This window comes from Idiotropiscis lumnitzeri, chromosome 18 (assembly GCF_059441095.1).
Source record: "Idiotropiscis lumnitzeri isolate Australia: NSW breed Sydney's pygmy pipehorse chromosome 18, RoL_Ilum_1.0, whole genome shotgun sequence".
Lineage (NCBI taxonomy): Eukaryota > Metazoa > Chordata > Actinopteri > Syngnathiformes > Syngnathidae > Idiotropiscis > Idiotropiscis lumnitzeri.
In genome coordinates, this window is record NC_142408.1 from 599,442 (window position 1) to 622,050 (window position 22,609).

General features: G+C 45.9%; 3 protein-coding genes and 1 long non-coding RNA gene across 9 annotated transcripts in view; 2 read left to right on the forward strand and 2 right to left on the reverse strand.

Annotated features, from left to right (window-relative positions):
* LOC148318800 (guanine nucleotide-binding protein subunit alpha-14-like) lies at window positions 1-4,429 on the forward strand. Its single transcript, XM_088280884.1, has 7 exons — window positions 1-417; window positions 1,093-1,277; window positions 2,288-2,442; window positions 2,518-2,646; window positions 2,823-2,952; window positions 3,058-3,211; window positions 3,627-4,429. The coding sequence occupies exons 1-7, from the start codon at window positions 288-290 to the stop codon at window positions 3,812-3,814; spliced, it is 1,071 nt and encodes a 356-aa protein (XP_088137010.1). The 5' UTR covers window positions 1-287; the 3' UTR covers window positions 3,815-4,429.
* LOC148318801 (uncharacterized) lies at window positions 117-4,974 on the reverse strand. The gene is made up of 2 exons (XR_015839706.1): window positions 4,762-4,974; window positions 117-365 (listed from the first exon to the last, which is right to left on the reverse strand). It is a non-coding gene; the product is annotated as an uncharacterized LOC148318801 (long non-coding RNA).
* Window positions 4,877-10,936, forward strand: prune2 (prune homolog 2 with BCH domain). Of its 6 annotated transcripts, XM_088280891.1 has the most exons (13): window positions 4,877-5,012; window positions 5,091-5,129; window positions 5,294-5,360; window positions 5,926-5,981; window positions 6,066-6,266; window positions 6,493-6,654; window positions 7,164-7,266; window positions 7,608-7,739; window positions 7,813-7,899; window positions 8,552-8,650; window positions 8,718-8,756; window positions 9,480-9,515; window positions 9,592-10,936. In XM_088280891.1, the coding sequence occupies exons 4-13, from the start codon at window positions 5,948-5,950 to the stop codon at window positions 9,620-9,622; spliced, it is 924 nt and encodes a 307-aa protein (XP_088137017.1). In that variant the 5' UTR covers window positions 4,877-5,012; window positions 5,091-5,129; window positions 5,294-5,360; window positions 5,926-5,947; the 3' UTR covers window positions 9,623-10,936. The 6 variants fall into 6 exon arrangements, with proteins under 6 accessions (XP_088137017.1, XP_088137013.1, XP_088137015.1 ...); XM_088280887.1 differs by lacking the exon at window positions 5,926-5,981 and having other exon boundaries at window positions 4,878-5,012; window positions 5,091-5,185; XM_088280889.1 differs by lacking the exon at window positions 5,926-5,981 and having other exon boundaries at window positions 4,879-5,012.
* The window catches only part of LOC148318803 (proprotein convertase subtilisin/kexin type 5-like), a 21,459-nt gene continuing 9,114 nt past the window's right edge, over window positions 10,265-22,609 (reverse strand). The window contains exons 13-37 of the mRNA XM_088282043.1: window positions 22,471-22,607; window positions 22,253-22,375; window positions 22,051-22,153; window positions 21,790-21,980; window positions 21,479-21,563; window positions 20,906-21,009; window positions 20,305-20,437; window positions 20,104-20,219; window positions 19,718-19,820; window positions 19,373-19,509; window positions 19,041-19,241; window positions 18,898-18,966; window positions 18,520-18,562; window positions 18,282-18,424; window positions 17,945-18,145; window positions 17,495-17,578; window positions 17,204-17,402; window positions 16,106-16,320; window positions 15,559-15,801; window positions 14,622-14,873; window positions 14,245-14,422; window positions 13,181-13,404; window positions 12,804-12,904; window positions 12,400-12,577; window positions 10,265-11,876 (exon numbers count right to left, since the gene is read on the reverse strand). Of these exons, the coding sequence (XP_088138169.1) occupies window positions 11,443-11,876; window positions 12,400-12,577; window positions 12,804-12,904; window positions 13,181-13,404; window positions 14,245-14,422; window positions 14,622-14,873; window positions 15,559-15,801; window positions 16,106-16,320; window positions 17,204-17,402; window positions 17,495-17,578; window positions 17,945-18,145; window positions 18,282-18,424; window positions 18,520-18,562; window positions 18,898-18,966; window positions 19,041-19,241; window positions 19,373-19,509; window positions 19,718-19,820; window positions 20,104-20,219; window positions 20,305-20,437; window positions 20,906-21,009; window positions 21,479-21,563; window positions 21,790-21,980; window positions 22,051-22,153; window positions 22,253-22,375; window positions 22,471-22,607 (3,997 nt within the window). The 3' untranslated portion in view covers window positions 10,265-11,442. The remainder of the gene's footprint in view (window positions 11,877-12,399; window positions 12,578-12,803; window positions 12,905-13,180; window positions 13,405-14,244; window positions 14,423-14,621; window positions 14,874-15,558; window positions 15,802-16,105; window positions 16,321-17,203; window positions 17,403-17,494; window positions 17,579-17,944; window positions 18,146-18,281; window positions 18,425-18,519; window positions 18,563-18,897; window positions 18,967-19,040; window positions 19,242-19,372; window positions 19,510-19,717; window positions 19,821-20,103; window positions 20,220-20,304; window positions 20,438-20,905; window positions 21,010-21,478; window positions 21,564-21,789; window positions 21,981-22,050; window positions 22,154-22,252; window positions 22,376-22,470; window positions 22,608-22,609) is intronic.

A 22,609-nucleotide genomic window follows, 5' to 3' on the forward strand; every position in this document is an offset into this window, starting at 1 on the left:
CCAACCACCAAATGAAAGCAAGGTGCTCCTGATACGCCTTCATTCTTGAGGACACCCACAAGGAAACTCCCTTTCTGGACCTTCGCCATAGGAAGACGCTGCGTTGATGACAGACCTTTTGACAGCATGTGATTTGAGCAGGCGCAGATGCACGACCGTTGCCAAAGTCCCAGCCCGGAGCCCACGTCTTTCTCCGCCGCCTCGCCCGCCCCACAGGATTGTTGGCCCACACCTGAGCGGCAGCCAACAGAGTGTCCACATCGTACCTGGAGGCTGCTGCCGTCGCCATGAACTGCTGCCCGGACGTCTGCTTGGGCCCCGAAGAGGCCGAGAGGCGCAGGATCAATTTGGCTATTGAGAGGCAACTGCAACACGATAAGAAACAAAACGAACGGGCCATCAAGCTCCTCTTTTTAGGTGAGTCTTTAGCAAAATAAAGAGATGTCTGTTCAAAAAAATACAAGAACAAATAAAATGTCATTTTTAAAAGATATCTTTAATATTCATACATCTTTTTTTTGTTTTGCCTTTGTTCCGAAATGTATGATAACGTAAATGTATGAAAGTCGATTTGACTCTCGATACGTGAATTAGTTTCAATGCGATCATGATTCGGTCCGACTGAGTTCTAGAAGGTGTGATGCAATGACTTTGTTTTTGTTTTTTTACAATTTCAATGAGGTGACAGGAAATGTCGCATTGCCTCATCAATAAAAGTCGCTATCGATAAGTTGCACGATGTATTTTAAAGTGAAACGATTTCATTCCGTAGAATTCTTTGCACTGGCACTTTTTCATCCCAACCAATTTCTCTCTTTCTTTTAATTCTTCAAAAACAAAAGGAAACCTGCATAATCCTGCAATCCGAGTATCGTTGACGAGCCATAAAAATCATATTCCCGCCCATTTTGTCTGGTTTGTTATTTTTCAGATCATCCCAGCTTGTTTCGTTTTTGTTCATGATCATGCAAGGAACGTTTGTGCGTTTGGGTTAAAACGCGTTTCTTTGAAGTCATTCTGAAAGTGATGCGCAAGTCAAAGTGCCCTTTAGCGCCTTTTGCTTTTTGAATGGCTTTTGTTCCCGCCCTGCAGGGACGGCGGAGAGCGGCAAGAGCACTTTTCTCAAGCAGATCCGCATCCTCCATGGCAACGGCTACTCAGACGCCCAGCGGATGCCCTTCATTCGCTTGGTGTGCCAGAACGTGATGACCTCCATCCAGGTGCTCATCGAGGCCATGAGAGTCCTCCGCGTGGACTACGAGGACGCCGGCAATCTGGTGAGGAAACTTCGCCCCGCATGCCGCGCTAATTGCAAACACGCCTCGCTCTTCGGCATTCCGTTCCTGTGCGCTGTCGTCACGGCACGCCTCATTTGCCATCGGATTGCGATTGGAATTACGATGCCAACGTAGAGCGAGCCTGAGAGGCGGAACCAGGAAATTTGTCATCGTGCTTCCATTTCTAAGAATGGATGAAACGACAAAAGTCCAAGTGACTAATAGACGACGCACCAATGATCAAATAATCGACGGATCGTTTGAAACCATTGCATACAATATTTATTTATTTGTTGAATGCTCAAAGAAATTGATTTTGATCGATTAGTAACTTGGTCCGTCACCGAGAGAATAGGCAAAAAATGTCGGTCTTTGTTTTTGATTTCCAAGGAAGACTACGGACACCTGAGCCTGTTTTTGTCAACAGGTTGAAATTTCAATTAACGGTTAATATCACAATATTGTCAATTTAAAAATCAATTAATTGTTGATTTTCTCACCTCTACTTCTCATTGGCCTCCCATGTCAACCAATTTGGAAGCTTTCACGTAACCCGAGTCCAAAAAGCGGCCTTCTTTGTCAGAAACGCTTCCCCAGAGAGGCATTAAGGAGGCCGGCTCGTATCGTTGCCGAGGATCTTCGTCGGGGTTTTTTGCTCATTTGTAAAAGGAAAACAATCACGTATAACTCACACTTGCATGCTGACATTTGATTTGCTGGCATGAAGCACGATTGCAACCCGAGTCCAAAAAAAAAAAGCCAGCCGGTAGTTGGATGAGGCTTTGACTCGAGGCCCACGAGTTGTAATCCGACGGAAGGTGTGTTCAGCAAATGCCAACTACTTTGGAGAGTGCCGATGTTCTGAAACGATTGCTCGGCGACAATAAAGCATCGTAGCGAGCCGAGTTCAAAATGAGCGGACGGATAAAGATTTGATCTCGCGCCTCCGAGTCGAGCGCGTTGCTCCAATGCTAAGCTAATAGTAGCCCTCTCTTTTTTGGGTATTGTAGGAGCTGGCGGAGCGCCTGAGCCAAGTGGAGTCGGAGAGGGTGGAGAGGTTGGAGGGGTGGCAGGTGAAGGCCGTCAAGATGGTGTGGAACGATCACGGGCTTCAACGTTGCTACGAACGAAGACGCGAATTCAACTTGTCCGATTCGGCCAAATAGTATGTTGTGATGGAGCTGCTTTTTTCAGATAAAAGCAAAAAGGATTCAACAGATTGACCAAACCGGTCTTACAGTTACTTCGGCGACATGGACCGAATCACCGCCCCCAATTACCTCCCTACTTTGCAAGACATCTTGAGGGTCCGCGTCCCCACCACGGGCATCATTGAGTACCCTTTTAATATCAAGAACATTGTCTTTAGGTAAAGTTTGACCCTTTGGTTTCTTCGGCCAACACATTTTTTCAGAGCCGTGAAAAGGATCATTTGTTGAATAAGAAGCTTTTTTTCTACTCGGATCTTGCCATAGCAATCGTGATGATGTGCTCCACACGCAGATTTTTCTTTAGTCAATACATAAATTTAGTTTGGGTGTGCAGGTTGGTGGACGTGGGCGGTCAGCGTTCCGAAAGGAGGAAGTGGATCCACTGCATGGACAACGTCGTTTCCATCATCTTCTTGGCCGCTCTCAACGAGTACGACAGCGTCATGCTTGACAACCCCTCCCACGTAAGCTTTTGGCTTTGGCTTTTCTGACAATCTTCTTTTTTCCATTCATTTTTGTAATGGTTTTACTGTGGTTATTTTTCAATGTCCTCCCTTTGGGTCCGCCAGAATCGGTTAGAAGAGAGCTTGGCTTTGTTCGAGACCATTGTCAAGTACCCGTGGTTTAACAAGACCTCCTTCATCCTCTTCCTGAACAAGAAAGATCTTCTGGAGGAGAAAATCCAGTATTCGGACGTGACCACTTACTTCCCTCAGTACAGAGGTATGCGCTCCCGCTCGTCTTGCCTTCCTTCTCGGTCACGTGATGGTTTTTTTTTTCCCTGCATGCCACCGGGCAGCGGTGGGAGTAAGTCAGGTCTTCATGATCAAGTTTGAAGGCTGCTAACGCGCAATCCTTAGGCGACAGATTTGTTAGCTTTATGATCCGTCATTCCGAACACGCTCTTTGCAACTAGCAACTCGAATAAACAGTGGAGTGTGAGCGTTGTAAATAATTAATAAATAAATAAATATATATAGATGTATGTATATGTCTAAAAATTCCAAAAGCAACACAAATGAAGATTGTCGTGTTCTATTGTGCAATTTGTCATCCAAAGAAAGTGAAAGCAAACAAATGTGACTAAATGGTTGCCGCTGAGTCTTTTGTGATCCGAGTCCCACACCTTCGCCGCCAGGGCCTCGGCGAGACGCCAAACGCGCCCGAGAATTCTTCCTGGAGCTTTACAAGATTCCACACAAGGGTCACGACAGGCCTCTGTTCATGCACTACACCTGCGCCACCGACACCAACAACGCCAAAGTGGTCTTCGACAGCGTCAAGGACACCATCTTCCGAGAAATCATTAACTTCACTTGTCTTTAGCCGCCATTTGATGCAAAGGGACTTTTTGTGATGTTGAATCTTGAAGCCGCCCGTCCAAAATAAGGTACTGCGTCTTTTCTTTCGTTTGGTTCGTTTTCTTTGTTGAACTGAAACGGGTTTGGCAAAAGTCGTCAATGTTGAAATGCGGCCAACCCGAGGAGGAAGTTTTTGCTCATAAACAGACGAGCGATATCCACGAAATGTAATCCATCACGATCAAATGAGCCTTTTGCAGCTGTGCTTGAAGAAGAACGGCTTCTGCGCACGCGTCCATTTTGTCGACTTGTCATTTGGCGCGAGCTGTCCATCGCCACTTTGGGTCGATTTTTCTTTTTTCATCATGTCGAGCCTGACCAATTCATCAGCCGGCCGATCTAATCATTTGAGCTGATATTTTTTGTTTTCTTTTTTCCCCAACGTAAGATTTTTTGATGATTTTTCTCCCAAACGCTAAAGGACAAAGCAATGTCAAATAGTCGGATGTTCTGCCTGTATCTCTCATCTTTATTGTTTTAAGCATAAAGGGAAAAGAAATAAGTTCTTTTCATCGTTGTATATTTTCTCACAATTTGAGGATGACCAAGAATAAAATCTGCTCCTATTTTCTAACCGCAACACCTTCCAAAGCAAAATGTTCTTCTTCATTTTGTCATTTAGGGACCGATGCGTGTTCTGATTTGCGTCCGAAACGCTGGTGTCGGATAATTACATTTTCAAACACTTTTTAACAAAATGGATGACGGGCTGAGTCTTCCACAGCTTTTTTTTTTTTTTTTTTGTGTTCCACAGCTTCGGTTCTGCAGAGATTTTTTTTCAGTCATTCGTGGGTTAAGTCAACTGTGATATTTATTTTTTTCTTGTTTAATGACAACTATCTTTAAGGCTATTTATAGGACAGAATTACAATAAAAATCCAAGCGACTTGAATTTATAATAATAACACTCACGTAGCCGCAATAAGACAACGTTATCCCTCCCGCACGCGCATCTTGCTTCCGCCGTCACTTGCACAGCCTTGGGGGGGGGGGGGGGGGGGGGTGTTCTAGGAGCAGGTGGTCGCCCTTATTTGGGCACGGCCTCGGTCACGTGAGCCCAAAATGGCGCAAAGCGCTGGCCGCCTGCGAGCTCAGCATCTCCCGATGAAGAGGAGGAGGAGCAGGAAGTCGTCGACGGGAGCTTCTTCTTCTTCCCGGTGGCGGTGAGTAGATGGGAATCAAAATGTGGATGTGATGGGGAGGATGCTGACTCCGAGCATCTCGTTCCTCCATCTTTGCAGCTCGGCTCACATTTGGACTGTTTGCAGCCACAGCAGGAAGTAGGATTTTTCCATTTGATCTTGATGATGGATGAGTTATTTGCATGTTTGTGACGGTGCGGTCCTCTCACTCAAGGCGACAGATGCGGGGGTTGTTGTGAGTCCTCACGTTGATGCCATTTTCTTTTTGTGTGAGAAGGGTTTGCTGTGTTGTTGTTTTGTAGGTCCTCCTGGGGATGGACCCGGCATCACAGAGCAACATGAACTCTGAGGGCAACGACGGTCGGCCCGGTAAGTGTGGATTCAAAATGCTTTTGTTTTTTTTAACAAATGACATATTCAAGTCCAAACGACACACACCTTTTTCGCGCTGTGCCACTCATGAATTCACTCATTAAAAAAAAATCGTGGACTCGTTCTTGCAATCACATATTCTGAAATGCCACAAGATGGCGTCGAAGCCATGTTGAATTAGGAAAGTAGTAACTGGTGTCAGGAAGCATGTTCATGTGTTGCATCTCAACTGTGCGATAAAAAATGTTTGTATGTCAGCGAGGCGCTACGAGCAAAATGGAAAAAAACATTTTAAATTAAAAAACAATCCACAAAAGTGGGAGTGTGCAGAGGTCGACAATACTATGAATATCGTCCGTTTTAAAATGCAAACTATTGTGGCTCATTAACATTTTAATACACAAGCCAATGTATATTTATTATCTATCTATTTAGATATATATATTCTATTATAAATATGAATATGATGAAATCTAATGGTTGTCACAAGACACTTTTTACTGAAAATAATAAGTTCTGCTTCCCCTGCTGTTTCCATGGCAACTTGGGATGCGATGACAAGTGGCAAGGAGCGCACTTTAGAAATGTCACGCACACACACAAATGGATTGGCAGTTTGTAAGTCGTTTCATAAATGTTTTTTTTCCCCTGAATTGGATTGAATTAGCAACCGGCGTGTCCGATTATCGGTTGTTGTTTCAGCGCCGCCGAGCACCTTGCCGCTCCAAGGGGGCGGGACCCAGCGAAAGAAACTGTCAGCCCCCCGCATTAGCCTCTCTCTGGATCAGAGCGAGGACGACTTGGGCGAGACGCCGGATGACCTTGACATCAATGTCGATGACCTTGACACTCCGGACGAGGGGGATTACCTCGATTACACCGACCACGAGATGGACTGGGACGGTAGCTCGCCATTCTGACCATTTCACTTTTTACTGAAGCGTTTGTTTTGTAGAGCTTCAGGTACTCGTGTCCAGACATTTTTACATCTAATAACCATTTTGATGACATTGGCGCCACCCCACCTTTGCTCGCTGCTCATCAAGCAACCGTTTCAATTGCTTTATCAACCGCTTCATTGCACTACTTTTGTCCAGCTTTTCAATTGGACTCACCATCACGTTTTCAGATCCGAAAGCGGAGAGCCGAGGGGGCGCAAGCGAGTCGTACGAAGCCCCGGAGGACGAGCGTCAGGACGTCAAGTTGTGGCGAACGGTGGTCATCGGCGAGCAAGAGCATCGCATTAACATGAAAATCATCGAGCCCTACATGAGAGTCGTCTCCCACGGAGGTCCGTCATCCCAAATAGAAACGCTCCACTTTTTTCCACGTGCAATAGCGTCATTTGTCAAAAGATGGATTCGCTGCGTTATGTTTGACGATCAAAATGACAGAATCAGCGAAGAAACTCACATTCTGTTATTTATTTTAGTTAAGAACTAAGAAAACAACCAAAAATGTCAAAGCAGTTGTCATGATAATTGTTTTTTCTGCACGACGTTCACAGAAAGCATAATCAAGTTCTGTTTGTGACAAACTCAGACCCTCGTTGATGTAAAGGGGGGGGGGGAAATTACACCACCAGAAAACCTAGGTTAGTCCAAAATGCCCCCAAAAAAGTGTGTAATCAAATTGAGAAACCAAAAAAAAAAAAGAGCATCCATTTTTTGCCGAACTTAAAAATTGGAACAAAAAGCGGTTCTGGTTGACGACAAAAAAAAAGAAAAACGAAACGAAATGCATCGCTCATTGCCTGTAAATTCCTGTCTTTTTTCTTCTATTTTGATCCAAACTATTTAGGATATTACGGCAATGGCGTGAACGCCATCATCGTGTTTGCTGCTTGTTTCCTGCCAGACAGTGACAGAGACGACTACCACGACATCATGGAGAATCTTTTCCTGTGAGCGCTCGACTAACATTTCCACTTGAGCGTGCTGTTTGGGATGCACGACGACGTGATCGTTGGTCTGTTCAATCCTTTGAATTTGACTCGTGTCTTTGAGGTTTCATTTGTTTGACATTTCTCATTTTGCCATTTGGCTTGCTGAGTGGAGGCGTTGCACTTTAAAAAGTTGTCTTTTGAGTGCTTTGTCTTTTTGTTTTTGCCGTCGTGTTGATTTGACTTGAATGAGCACCGCCTCTAGCTTTAATACGGCACTCGTACGATGACGACAACCACGGCCACGAGAACAATTAGCCTTTATGGGCGTTTTATCAATCTTGGGGCTCGTGTGTGTTCAGCTACGTGATCAGCACTTTGGAGCTGATGGTGGCAGAGGACTACATGATCGTGTACCTGAATGGCGCCACGCCCCACCGAAGAATGCCCGGCCTGGGTTGGCTGAAGAAGTGCTACCAAATGATTGACAGAAGGTGATTCTTTGAGCAGCTGCGAGAGTCGAATGAAAAAATGAAAGCGCGACACATGCGCTTTGCCGTCCCACAGGCTCAGGAAAAACTTGAAGTCTTTTATCATCCTGCATCCATCGTGGTTCATCAGGACCATCCTGGCCATCACCAAGCCATTCATCAGGTACCCAGCATTGCTTTGAGCTTGCGTCTTTGACGTTAGCGTCGGTTTGCTAACCCTGCCGTTGAATCCCAAGAGGTGTCTTTGATGTTGTCGGTTTCTTTGGTTTCGTTTTTCTCTTTGTTGTTTTTTCAAAGCACTGAACGCTTCAAGTGGTTTGCTTGAAGTACGAAACCACCAAGGTGTCTTTGATGTTACCATTTTTTTTCTCCATTAAACCTTAGAAGTCCTGCTGTCTTGAGTTTTTTGAGGACTCAACCTTTAGGAGGTCTTTTTGATATTTCAGAATTGCCCAAGTCGTGAAAATCTTGAGGCGCAATTTGTTGGAGGAGGTGTCTTTGATGTTTGCCTTTTTGTTTGTTGTCGTGTTGGTAATAGTTGTCTATCATGTTGTCCTTTTGTTTGTTTGGAACTCGGTCTTTCGGAGGTGCCTTTGATGTCGCCGTTTTATTTGTGTAAATCGTCCTTTAGTTTGTGCGAGGTATTGAACTTCAGAGATGTCTCTTATGTTGTATTTTTGTTTGTCCAAACTTTAGAGGTGTCTCCGTTTTGTTTTCACTGTAAAGGTGTCTTTGGTAATGCTCGGCGCCATCTTTGATGTTTGCGCTCACCGTGCGCTCGTGGCGTTGACGCTTGTGACGATGCTCACTTCTAGCACCAAGTTCAGCAGCAAGATCAAGTACGTGAGCAGCTTGGACGAGCTGCAGGAGCTCATCCCCACGGAGAGCGTCCACATCCCGGAGTGCATCATTAGGTGAGAAAGTACGCACAGACCAGCCTCACCAGAGACGCCATCTTCCATTTCTCTTTTCACCTTCCAGACTGGACCAAGAACTCAAAGAAGCAGGAGAGAATTCCAAGTGAGCGACACTCCACCATCACCACTTACATCGAATACGACCGCTCGCGCCGCTCCTCGGGGATGCCGCGGATCCTTAAAAAGTCTTCCGAGGCATTCCATCCACACCTCTAAAAAAAAAAAGCAAGGCCTTCATTGACATGAAAATCTCAGAAATAAATCTTTGAAATGACTTAAAAAATGTAAACGTGCGATAAGTACGTTTTTAAGATCGTAAATAGTCTCAACTCCATAAAACCGAAATAAATGAGCATCCCTAAAATGAAAATGAGCTCGGCTCAACACATTTTTGAACATTTCGAGATGAATGTTTTATGCTGATTCCAAAACTGCAATCTTAACTTAAAAACTACAATTTTAAATATCATAAAAACCTGGTGTGCTCGTTGCAAGGAAAATCCGCATCAAAAAATGAGTTTGGGAACAAACATTTCGAGTTCCTGAGTTAGTTGTACTCGCGGGGACAAATAGCGTACTAGTACTCAAAATCGTGTGCAGTGAGCAGCGCTGCAAAAGAGAAAAGCTGCGACAGTTTCTGGCTGACGTACGACAGCGCTAACAAAGCAAACGAGGCGTCTCCATGCCTCCTCGTACGATTTACGGTCTCAAATAAAAACGTGTGGCTGATGAATCACGCCAGAGAAAATCCCCGCCGCTATAAATCACAAGTCCCGCTCTGCCGGAAAAAGAACCACTCCATTATGTTTTGTGTCTTTCATTGCAGAGTGAATAGTTTTCTGCTGGGAAGCGAGCCAACACGGTCAGTGTGTGTGTGTGTGTGTGAAATAGTGCACGTGTACATTATTTTATGTAACTCTCTTTTGTCTCCCCACCAGAGCAAACGAGGCGGGTGCCAGCGCTCCTTAAACTCGGAAGACAACGTGTGTGTGTGTGTGTGTTTGTGCGTGCGCGTGTGTGGGATGGTGTCTACTATTTGTCGTGTGTGCGTACGTGCTTGTCGTTCATATTCTGACAAGACAACCTGGATGAAGTGCACTGGTCCACACACACAGCAGGCAGTCCGGGGTGTGTGTGACAGGAAGTGAAGCAATAATAATGTCCAACGCTCACACGTATCAGTATTTCAGAGTAAGACGTGCGTTTTCAAAGTAAAAGCGTCGAACGCGCTCCACAACATCACAAGTCGCAATGCGACGCAAAATACACGTTCGAGTCCACACACGCTGGACACATCATTAGGTACACATGAACAACCTCGTCAGGAAAAATATGTCAAATGTTTTGATTTGGTCCTTTGCAGTGACTGATGTTTGTTTATTGTATTATTGTTAGATTAAAAAAAATATAATGTGGCACACATTTGAAAGATATTCTGAAATGTTTCTAATGGTCTAATCTAAAAATATCTCCCTTAGGAAAGTTATACTATAAAATGAAATTAATGCTGTGTATGTTTATTTAATAAAACCTAAAATACCGGAAATTGTTTCAAATATTTTATTTTTAAAAATGTTGTATGATATAGTGACAAAAATATGAAATAGAAAGTAGATCAAATATTTGTATCTAAATCATGTTTTAAATATTAGTAACAATTCTTACGTTCTTAAAAAAAAGCACAAGATTTTAGAAATAATTAGCTTCATGTATATTTCATTGCGAAAATATTCTAAGCCATTTCTGATATTTTAGAGTCATACACATATTGGTAAGATTTGCTTCTTAAAATATTTATGATATTTCTAACATTGCGTTATTAAAAAAAAAAGTGTAGTATATCACAAACTTCTCATTCCAAATGCAAGCCCCCCCCCCAAATTCAAACACATTCAAATTTAATTTGAAAAATTTTCTTAACTGTCTGCAATATTATGCTTGTCGTATTTAGTTGCAGTCGAAACTGTTTGTGACCAATAGTAAGCAAAATCCACCCCTACGTAATCCATAAATGCCTCAGTTGTACCCAATGAAGTGTCCCTCCTCTTCGACATCATTTAGCTTCACAAACGACTAATAAATCAATAAACAAAAACTATCATGTCCTTAAGATGATTGGTAACAAAAAGAAAACTCCAATAATCATCTTTATGAACAATCAGCACAACGTGTCTTAGGAGTGTGTGTGTGTGTGTGTGTGTGTGCGTTTTGTGCGTAGCAGTGCATGTAGCCTCAGAGTCACAAACACAATTGTAGTTCAATAAATCATAGACTTGCGTCTGAGTGATTGCTTCTGGCAGATTCATTGTCAACATGTCTGTGTGTGTGTATGTATATGTATATTATTTTTTTTTCCCCGGTTTGATCCCAAAACAATAAATCGTTCAGCCTTAATATCAATAAATAATTCAAAGACGGCACAAAACTAAACTAAAAAAAAACAAAGTGCAAGAACTCATTTTGTACATTGCTTCACGAAAATCAACTCACTCAAAATGTTTTGTTGAGGGACTGTAAACGTTCTACATTTAAAATTGAGTTAGCCGGAAAAATTTGGAATTGAAAATTCAAATTTGGAACGAACCGGATTTACGTTCAGCTGAAAGAAGTGCCTTTTCTCTATTATTTATTTTAGTCAGCCCACTCTTTTGCTCATGGCCTCAAGATTTTTCTCAGGGTCGCTCAAGGACCAATGAAGACGGTCGCACACAACTATCGAGTAATTCATCAATAATAAAGAAGAGTTTTAATCTTCCTCATCCTAATTTTAGCTGTGCAACAAAACCACTTCATCGATATGTGTAGCTCTCGTCGTCGTACTCCAAATCGTCGTCGTCGTCGTCGTCCCCCAGTTGTCCGTAGCGGAACTTCCTGTACACGGTCCCATCCTGACTCATGTACACAATATCCTCCTCCTCCTCGTCATCTTCGTCACCTTTTCCCACCGAGCTGCGTTCGCCCAAGTCCACCATCTGCGTGCCTTTGTAGTAAGACGAGGACGAGCTGTAGCCGGCGGAACCGGAATCCAGTTTCTCGTAGCCGCGAGGGGTGCTGTTCGATGGCGCCCTCTTGGAGCGCAAGTGCTGGATGAGGAAGAATGCGGCAGCGGCAAGGCCGGCCACGAGAAGGGCGCACGCGACGATGAAGATCACGGGGTTGCCTCTCGTCTCGTCTTCCTCCTCTTCGTTCCTGAACGCCAGGTTTGTGCTGAGGACGCACTCCTCTGGGGAGAAAAAAAAATCATTGCACATGTAGTATTTATTTTTGTCATTGAAGGTAATTTCATTTTTTTTGTTGTGAATTTCTGATTTATCTCCAGAAACGCCCTTGAAATATCAAATTGTTTTTTGAATTTATATTTTTCGATTTGTTTCCAAATTCTGATTTCTCCCAAATACAACCCTGTCCTCCAAAAAATGTTTTTGTTTTTTCCCCCCTTCATTTTTTTGTGCGCAATATCACAACTTTTGAAAATTCTGCCCCACCCTTAAAAAAGGATGACTTTGTTCTTGTCATCTTACACAACCTTGTGAATTTTGCATTTAATCTTAAGTATCATATACCACATACATATATATGTACATATATAACTTTTAAACATCCGTCTATTTTTTTTTTTCGCATACTACCCCAATATTTTGTATGTACAGTATACTGTAATACAAACACACCAAATGTGTTTTTGTGCTCTGCTCTTGAAACACGAGCACAAAATAATCATCGTGAAAGTGAATAGTGTCGCCTACCCGTCGTTTCCGTGCAGTTGCAGCAATTCCGCGTGTGGGTAGCGGCGTGGCAGCAAAAGAGACAGCGCCCCCCGGCTTCAAGGATGGCGTTTGGGGGGCATGCGCTGCAGTTGGTCGGGCCAGGACCCGCGCAGCGCAAGCACGAGGCGTCGCAGTCCTCACAAATGTGGCTGGAATCCTGACGCGCGACAAAGGGACACCAATCTTTGATTATTGTTATGACTACTATTCATGAAACAGAATATTAGTTTATATTTGTAGAAAATTTCTTCTTATTAAAAATATGATAAATTAGTAAAACAGAGAGCCTGTATTGGTCGACAGGGGCATCAATCCTGGAGGGGAGACCTTTGAGGAAATGTGCCACACGACACAAAAGAAGGAACAAGACGAATCGACTGTACCTTGATTACGGCATACTTGGCCGTGTCGCACGCAGACACGCATGTGCTGCCTGATAGGAGGTAGCCGCGTCCGCAAGAGGCACAAGAGTCGGAGCTTTTTCCTGAAAAATAGATCATAAAATACAGGTTGAAATAATAACCGCTCAGTCATTTTTTGCAGAAGATAAAGAATAGATGCCTGCGAGTCGTTTTATATTGTCTGTCGACATGTCGTGCCACCATTTGTGTTCCGTTATCTGTTGCTTTCTTGGTTCGAATGCCACAACACGGCTGGTATTTGTTCGCCCGTCTATGGCATTTCGTTAGCGGACATTGCTGAGGCAAATGTGTGTGGTTCATTTCCATTTCTCCGATGTAATCAGTGTCATGTCGTTGACCTGAGCAGGTTGCACAGTTGCCGTGGCAACGTTCACACGTAGCGTGCTTGTCTTCATCAGCTTGGTGGCGGTAGAAGCCGCGAGGGCAGGCGTGGAGGCAGCGGCCTTCCCGGGGCACGAAGACCAGTCCCGGCGCACAGCTCAGGCAACGCCCGTCTCCCGAACACGCGCTGCAAGTGGGGTCGCACGGCTCGCACGTGCCCGAGGACTGGTTGCCATAGTGACTGTCAGGAGGAAGACGCATGGATATGACGCTCCATTAAACAACAAAGCACGAAGCCTTCATCCGCACGGACGCTGGACAATTCATCGGAAGAAAGTGGCCGGGATTTAATTGCAATTTAACGCCACATTAATTTAATTTTCTCCAACGCCATCCACCAATTAAAGATCAGCAACAATTAGCATTTTACACCCGTGTGAAGTGAATCCCCCACGTAATTAGCGCTTGACTTCACTCACCCCACATCATCAAAGGTTTCGGGTGGTTTTGTTTTTTCACAACCATTTTTGTTTTTATTTTATTTCATTACCGAAAATGTTTTTCCAATAGTTAGGTTTTGAAAATGTGCTACTGGTCAATAAATAATTGAATGGCTTCGGTCCTGAAGAAATACTCTTGGAGTCTAAACCCAGTAGAGTTCCGAGTTCAATTAGGAGCCCAGAGTTCCAAGCAAACATGCTGCATCAGCGTTTAGCTGTTATGCTGCGCCTGTTTGCAAAGGCCATATAAACTGCCCACAGAAATTAAGTCACCCCATGTGCAAATGCTTTTGAAAATTTGTTTTTTCCCTTCCCTGTTAAAGCATTTTCCCCACATCAATTTTCGGAAACTACTCTTTATTTCCCGACTTGGCTTTTAAATGTCTTAAATTCTTCCGTTTTTTTTAAATGTCTTCGATGATTACATTTTGTATTTGACCTGTAAATGTTTTGTCACGACAGAATGTGAAGCACATTGAGTTGCCATGTGTACGACATGCGCGACACAAGCAAAGCTTCGCCTCGCGTACTGCGTAACCTTGCATCAGCTCAGAAAGTAATACGCCGTATTTTGAGGTCACCTCGGTCGGCACGTCTCCATGCACTCGTTGCCGTGGCGAAAGAGCCGCTCCTTGCAGGCCAGACACTCGTGGCTGTGCTTCCCAGCACAGGTCTGACAAGTTGGGTGGCACGCTTCACATTTCTGCTGAGAGTCTTCCGTGTAGAAACCTGACGGGCATTCGTCCACGCAGCTGCCATCTGGTGGTTAGGGAAGGTATTGCTCTTTTTCTTACTTTGAAGGCTTAACTTTGCTACACACGTGCATGCTATACTTAATTTAACGTAGAACCTGGTTACTGTTTTCGTATCATATATGAAAAACAAGACAGAGTAATAAAAAAAGGCCTCACCAAATAACACTACAATGACTAACATGACCTTTAAAGCTCAAACTCACTGAGCAGAAGATGTTTCTGCCTGCAGCTCGAACAGCGGTTCTTTCCCGGGCCGGAGCAGCGGCGGCAGTTCCTGTGGCACGGCCGGCAATCCCCGCGCTCGTCGACGTACTCGTGTGGCGAGCATTCGTCGGCCGACGGCACGCAGCGACCGTGGGCCTCTCGCTCGCGGCTCTCCAGTCTGTGCCCGTCTCTACAGCCCGAACAGGAGCCAGCCAGCGGCCCCACGCAGGTCAGACAGGAGGCATCACATTCTGAAAGCAAAAGCAAACCACATTTAGAAAATAGACTCTGGAATAGGAAGACTACACCATACTAGTCATACAAAATGTTACCTGAAATTAAATTGTCCTATTTATTAAAACATTTACAAGAAAAAAGTTCAATATATAATAGTATGAGAAAAAGAAAAAAAAAATACTACTCAGAAACGTCATTCGGACCTAGTTGGAATATTACCAGAACAAAAAAAACGGAAAAAAAAATGACGAAAACGGCAATGACATTTTAGCCCCAAAAATCTTGGATTGTATTGGAGAAGAATCAAAAGTCTTAATATTAGCGGGAAAAAAAATTGTCGTAATTACAAGAGCAAAATCCCCAAAATGATGCACGCGGCGAGAAACACATTTTGGGGTCGGGTCAGGGAGGGTAACAAAACCAGCAGAGGCGACGTGACAGCTGCCAAACTTCTGAGGAGCGTCGCTGCTGCTATTTTAATCGGCGCTAAAATTATTCAGCATGCTCAGAGGGAGAACTTCTTAATGTTGACTAAAAAATGAGATGCAAGGTGAAGGGGTGCGTGCGTGTCTGAAAGAGGGAACTTGTTAGTTGATAAAGATGAAGTGAGCGAGTGAGTGAGTGTGAGAAAGCAAGAAAGAAAAGGTGGGAGTTTGATTTGGAGTGTTGCGCGTGCGTGTGCGTGATGCACTCAAGTACCTTGACATCCTCCCGTGGCGCCGTCCAAGAAGGTCTGTGTGGGACACGCAGTCACACACTCTCCGTGGCGCATTGCGGCCCGAGGATCCACACAAGCGTCGCAGTCGTGACTTGTGGGGCCGTCACACAAGCGGCAGTTGGGGTGGCAGAGCAGACACTCTCGTCGCTCGTTATCGCCAAAGAAGCGCTCAGGGCAGTCGGGTACGCACGCGCCCTCGTGGAGGAAGTGGTACTCCTCGCAGGCTAAGAAGAAACAAACATTTCCTTCTTCTTCTTTAATTATGTCAAAAGTGCTGTAATATTTGTTGCCTTTATTTTTCCAAAAACTGCTTTATAAATGGATTCATTTTTTTGGATCAATTTTTCTGAATTGTCAGCCAGACGATCGAAATGCCCCCCTGTAATGTGTTTTAATAAGAGAAAAAAATAACACTCCATAATATCGTACCTTCTAAATTATTCTGTCATGAGACTCCAACTAAATAATCCATTTTTGGAGTGCCTGTCCTGTTTGAGAAATCAAAGCGTCACCAAGGTTTTGTGTTACCTGTGCACTCTCCAAGGGGGTTGCACTCTTCACAGGCCGGAGGGCAGCGTCGGCACTCGCGGATGTGGATCGTGTGGCCCGCGGGACATTCCTCGACGCACTCGTGATTGAGCAGCAGCAGAGGTTCGTCACAGCTCAGACAGTAGGTGGCGCTCTTCTCGCAGGACGCGCAATCCGACGCGCAGCTTCGACACGCCTGACCGACCGGGTAGCCTCTGTCCCGATCAAAAATAACGACAACTTTGTTTGGCTTTAATACAAATTGGTTTTCCAAAGTTAAGTGACATTATTTTTGTTGATTTTTGCCATCGCCAAAAAGTCGAGACCTCTGGCAAGTGGTGCTCTACTTGATGAACGTGTCCAAATGTTAATAAAAAAATATTTCGCATCATCTAAGGACCAGATACATAAAATGAAAACATGATATTAAAATACAATCATACATTTTTTAGCAAAAAGTTACTTTTCTCATTCTGACATTTGTCTTGCATCCCTTTTCAGTATAAATGCGGAGCATAGCGATGATACTGCCCATTTTCACATGAAACCAATTGCATAAAAAATCAAACAAAACAAAAAAGAATATGTTGTAAAACGTCGTTTCCCATTTCCAGCTGATTTTTGCATCTCCGTGAAAGTTGAGACCAAAAGTATCGTCCTGATCGTCATTTTGCGATAACTTCCTCGGCGGAGGTAATAAAGCCAGATTGGGCGGAGTGCTAATGGACACCCAAGGACGCGCCGTGCATTTGATTGCTCATAAATGTCAAGCAAGAAAAGTCAAAATGATAGCCAGTGAAAATGTCAAGGACGAGATTTGATTTTTGGGGATTTTTCCATGCGTGTGTTTTGAAGAGGAAGCCTGTGGCGGCGTTTCTTTTCTTTTTTTCTTTTCGAAGTGAACATCATGGACACAATAGAAGATCGACTTGATGTTTTGAAGAGAGCCGATATAATAACTTTAGGGTGTAATTAAAAAGTTTCGTGCTTCCGACAGCGTATGGAAAGTTGCATCTCAAAATGATTGCAATCAATACTTAAATGGCATGCATCTGTTCTGAAATCTGCAGACATTTAAAAAGGTGATTCAAATCTGACCTGAAGCAGCGGCGGACGCACCGGCCGTCCTGCAGGAACAAAACGGCCGTGGGACGGCTCAGGCAGCGGGTGCAGCGCTCAAGGTCCACGCAGTCCAAACAACCAGCGGGACACGCCTCGCATCGGCCACTCGGACGGTCGCCAAACGAACCCGCCGGACATTTTGACACGCACGTTTGCTGAGGGCTCAAGAAGCGCCCTGGAAGAGCACGGCGGGCGTTGTTTTCCACATTGCAACGTGAATGATGAAAGAAAGGCAAGAGCTTTTCAACGTATCACTTTGCAACACACCTTTTGCACATTTGCTACACTGGTTCTTGTTTTTTCCAGAGCAGGACTCGCATGACGGATGGCACTCGACACATTCGCCATCGTCTGCCGGAGCGAACACAAGATGGGATCAAAACAGCTTGGACGCTCGGAACAACTGTTGCGCAGCCATTTTGGACTTTGATGTTCAAGAAAAACTCTTTTGGGTCAAAAGAGAGCGAGAGATTAGTTGAGCGTTTTTTTGTTCATTTGAAAGCCTCTCGAGGTCATTGAAGTTCCGATCATTCGATGACTTGCCCCCAAACAAATACAAGATGCTGCGTCCATGTGTCCTGAAGTCTTGGAAAGCGAGAGAAATGATCCGCAAATACAATCGATCGTCACAAAGTCTTTCTGGCAGAGCCGAGTGAGGACTTGAGATGAAATCCCGGATTGATTTTGGACGAGAAACTGTTGAATTGTCATTCTCACCGTTGCGAAAGGTCCGCACCGGACAGACGTGGTCATCGGTCAGGCACTGGCCCTTTTCCAGCGTTTCGCCGTCGCCGCACGACGCGCAGTCGTCGTACGCGGGGCCGCGGCATGAGGCGCAGTCGGCGTGGCATTCCTCGCAGTCGTTGGTGTCCTCGTCGCCGTAATATCCCTCCGGGCACTCCGAAACGCATTTTCCCTCTGGGGAAAGAAAGCAAAATGTTATTTTGCTGCGATAGGCCCAACGTCTCTCCGGACTTTTTACAAAGTTGAGCGTATGTCCCTGGCACCGAGACGTCCTTACTCAACCCTAAAAGATTTGCCGGCGAGGTTCTACCTGACAGGAAGAGGTCCGTTTCGCACCAGTAGCACTCGTGCCGGTCGCAGCTCACGCAGTTGTCGTCGCACGGGACGCAGCTCATTTCCTCGTCGGCGCTGAACGTCTTGGCCGGGCAGTTTTTGTGGCAGCCATCCTGGAAGCTGAGCACAAAAGGCCTCCGTTTCCATTTCGGTCTTAAAGGCCAAATTGAGCGCGTCAATCGAGCGAGACCCCACGCGGCAAAAACCGGCCTTACTTGTAAAAGCCTTCTTTGCAGGACAGGCAATGTCTGGGGTTATCTGTTGGAAGCACACAAAACAAGCTCAGCTCGCCTTCTCAACGGAAAAATGAAAAAACACACACACTTCAGATTTGATTGGTGTGGATCAGAAAACTTGAATTTGAGTACATTAACATTTAAAAAGCGATTCAGTTCCAGTTTGAGTCGTTTTTTTTAAACAAGAAAAAAAGTTTTCAGATTTACAAAAGAAAACATTGCTTGACGCCTTTTTTTGGATGTATCTGTCCTCCTCCTTTAAGAACAGTGTGTGAGAACTTTGGTGGAAATTTGATGGCTTGTGTTTATCAGGAGGGCTCAGCCTGCGATGGGGAAACTTAACGCGTGTGGTCTTACACAGGACGCACTGCCGGCAGCCCTCCTCGCAGGCCATGCAATCGCTGTAATCTGGATCTTCCACTTCCCCTGAAAGACAACCGGGAAACGCTCGTTTTGGGAGAAGCGCAGGAGGACAGTGGCGCTCACGGCGCTTGGCTCGCCTTCGCCGCACTCCAGCTTGACGCAGGCGCCGTCCGACACGTAGTAGGACGAGTTACACCTCAGGCAGTGGGCGGAGCTTGTGCAGAGCGCGCAGCGGTGCGAGCAGGCCCGGCAGCTCTTCTCCTCGCTGTGGTAGAAGGCCTCGGGGCAGGCGTCCACGCAGCGGCCTCGGTGGAGGTAACGCTCCATTCCGAATTTATCTGAGGAGTTGATTTTGATCACGGTCAGAGTGTTCGACTTTCATTTTCATGCTTCCGTGTGGCCCGAGTGACGATTCATTTAAGGCGGAGTAGTAAAAGGTCAATTGCGGGGAATACCCATCGGTCCTCACCTTTATCACAGCTGGTGCAGTTGTTAGGCCCCGCCTCCACACAGGCGGCACAGGTGTGGTCACACACATGGCAGCGTCCAACCGACCGGTACTTGCCCCGAGCGCACTCGGCAAGGCAGCGGCCTTCGTCCAGAGCGCTGCGATGACAACAAAGCAAAAATCAACATTTTGAATCCACGAAATTGAACTTTTTCTGCAATTTCCCCTTCAACTGGCAAGAAGAAACTTCCAATGTGCTTCTTTTTCTGCCGCGTCATCGCTTTCGAGTGCTCTTCGGCACTTTGGCTTATTGATCCCAATTGGCCAGTATTGGGCTCGCCATTATATTGAGGGAGTGCAACTGACTGCGAAGCGCCACAGCTGATGCAGTCTTGAAGCTGCGGCCCCGTGCACTTCGAGCATGTCGGGTGACACGCGTGGCACGTCCCATCGCTGTCCTGGTACTGCCCTGCCATAAAAGAACAAGTGGAGCGTTTGTGCGTCGAATACATGCAAACGTCAATATTATGGTGTCAAATAACATTCGACCTATTTAATAGAATGTTGATCAGGACCACAAAAGATTTCTTTTTTCTTGGGGGAACCAAGAGAATATGTGTGTATCTGTATGCGAATTATTTGAATGTATATTATTAATCGCTAATAATATTTCGAGCCCCAAAAAGCAATGATTTCTCTTGTGTTTATTTCTACTTGAGGACGTGAGCCACTAAAAGCGGGCAGACGCTGACCATCTGCGCACGGCGTTTGGACAACACACTCGCCCTCCCGGAGGCTGCGGCCGCCAGAGCAGCTGCTGCAGTCGGTTGGGCTCGGCCCAACACAGGTGAGACAGCTGGCGTGGCACCTGTAGGAGCACAAAAACGCAAAGGAGGCCCGCCATCAGCCGATAAACGAGCCGGCCGCACCTGAGCACACGCCAGTGCGCTCACCTCCTACACGTGGCGCGCCCGTCGGCTATCTCGGGGATTGCGGCGAAGAAGCCGCTGCTGCAGGAGGAGACGCACTTCCATTCCTCCATCAGGTAGCCGTCGGCGCACTGGCTGCACGCCTCCACGCCGGCGCCTTGTGAGCCAGAATATAGGAAGATAAGAGCATGTTTTGCCAACGATGGCGCAGTGGTTCTCAAACTGGGGTTCTACGAGCCGTAAGTTGAAAAAGACCGTCTCAACTCGTAGTTCTACTGCTCTTTTGTTTTGTCGCAGGGTTGGGCATGGCCTGCATAATCTCCTTCAGTATTTAAGCCGTGTTGGCTCAGTAACACGTTGCTAGAACATCTCGTTGACGACCATGCCTTTCCGAAAATGAAAGCTGGCACCCAGCAAACAGCAGGGGACTCAAACTTGAACCCTGTGGAACACCAGACGACAGCGGGGCAGAGTGGGACTCGGCAAAGTCAATTTGCTCCGGTCAAATAGACGTTGAGCAATTCTCATTGTTTCGGTTGAGCTTAAGAGTCCACTTCAAGTGAGTGTAGCAAGAAACGGCTTCAAATTGAAAGTTGTTTTTTTTTTGGCTTGTTTGACATCTTACCTGCACAGGTGGCACACACTTGGTGGCAGGCTTTGCAAAGGCCCTCTTCCTCGTCGTGGTACATTCCTGACGCACAACTTGGCTGGCACCGGTTCCCACGCAGACTGGATCGAGGAAATATAGAAAGTCCTGTTTTTTAATATAGCGATGGAAATTAAAACTTTTATTTTTTAAAATTTGACAAAATAACGATTACATAAATCGCTCATTAAAATAATTAAATCTAAATGCATGTTTTGTATAGGCTACGATTACACAATGTTAGGCATTGCCACTGTTTTACGATTCAATTTTCTATTGTTGAGGAAGGCCATCAATAACAACTTTAGCCCCATAACTATTTGATCACTTTTATGTAAATGGCTCATGTTCCAAAGAATTCCTGCATCTGAAAGCATCGCATATGATTGGTTTTGTCCTCCCGCGAGTGTGTCGGTGCAAAATGGAAATCGCGTTGATAAGCCCTATCTGCAGATGCAGAGAGTCACGTTGTTCTTTGTTATGAGCTTCGCAGAACGAGTGCGTATTGTTTACGAGACGCTCGTCGGCAGCCTCTTCAGATGCTCGGCTCACCTCGCGTCTGCTTTGCATTCCGTGCAGATGCTGGAGGACGTGCACCTCGAGCACTTGTCGCTGCACTTCCTGCACATATTCGTATCTGGGGGGACGGGGTTCAAACAATACACCCCAGTGAGCTAGCCGCTTTGCGCGCACGCACACACACTTTGTTTCATTTTCACGCACGCACGATCTCATTCACACAAATAAACACGCACTATTAGTCGAGTCGTTATAAAGGATTTGAGCACATGCCATTCATGACCAAAATGCAATTTCTCATTCTCGTTAGTCCAAAAGTGAGCCATAGAGGCCGGAAAGCCAACCGTGGTCCAGGAAGTAGCCCTCCTCACAGACGGCGGTGCATGTATTGGTCCCCTCGGTCAGGTGATGCCCGGCTTGGCAGGAAGTGCACTGGTCGCTTCGGCTTCCTGTGCAACTCTCGCAGGCGGCGAAGCAGCGTTTGCAACGCCGCCTGTCACCCCAGAATCCCCGGGGACACCGGGACACGCATGTTCTGTAGGAGATGTGGGGGGGGGGTCACGTGAGAAGCATGCTTGAGCTAAAACTGCTCATCCAGAACTAACCTTGTGTTGTTCTTGAACTTCAGGAAAAAGTGGGCACAGGTGACGCACTGCCACGGGCTGGGACCCTCGCAGCCGTCGTCGCTGCACTCGGGGTCGCAGGCTCCTGGACGGGCAAAGATTGATGTTTGTTTTAAAAAAAGTGAGATCATTTGGTGTTGATTCACAAAGTCATCCATTTAGACCAATTGTGGCGCGCACACACCAATGTATTCTTCAGCGGCGTTGGCGTCCGTCGGTATCTCGGCCGACCGCGCTAACCTTCGCTGAGTGGGATTCGGTGGCCATGCGGTGCCGTAAATCACCAGCGACCACTCTTCCAGTGTCCCTGCGCAACAAACACGAGCACACAAACGGATGAAAGCCTCGCCCGGTAGAGGTCTACCATCTCGTGTCGCGTTTTACAAAGAAGAAGAAGCTCACCCGCTTGAGACTTTTCCCTCCCCGCTGAGGGAGACTCACGGATGTTCAAGGTCCATTCCCCAACCGCCTGTTCCCCCCAGCAGTGAGTTGTCATGAATTCCCACTTGTGAAAACCCTCCGTGGAGTTGTCATGAGGCCT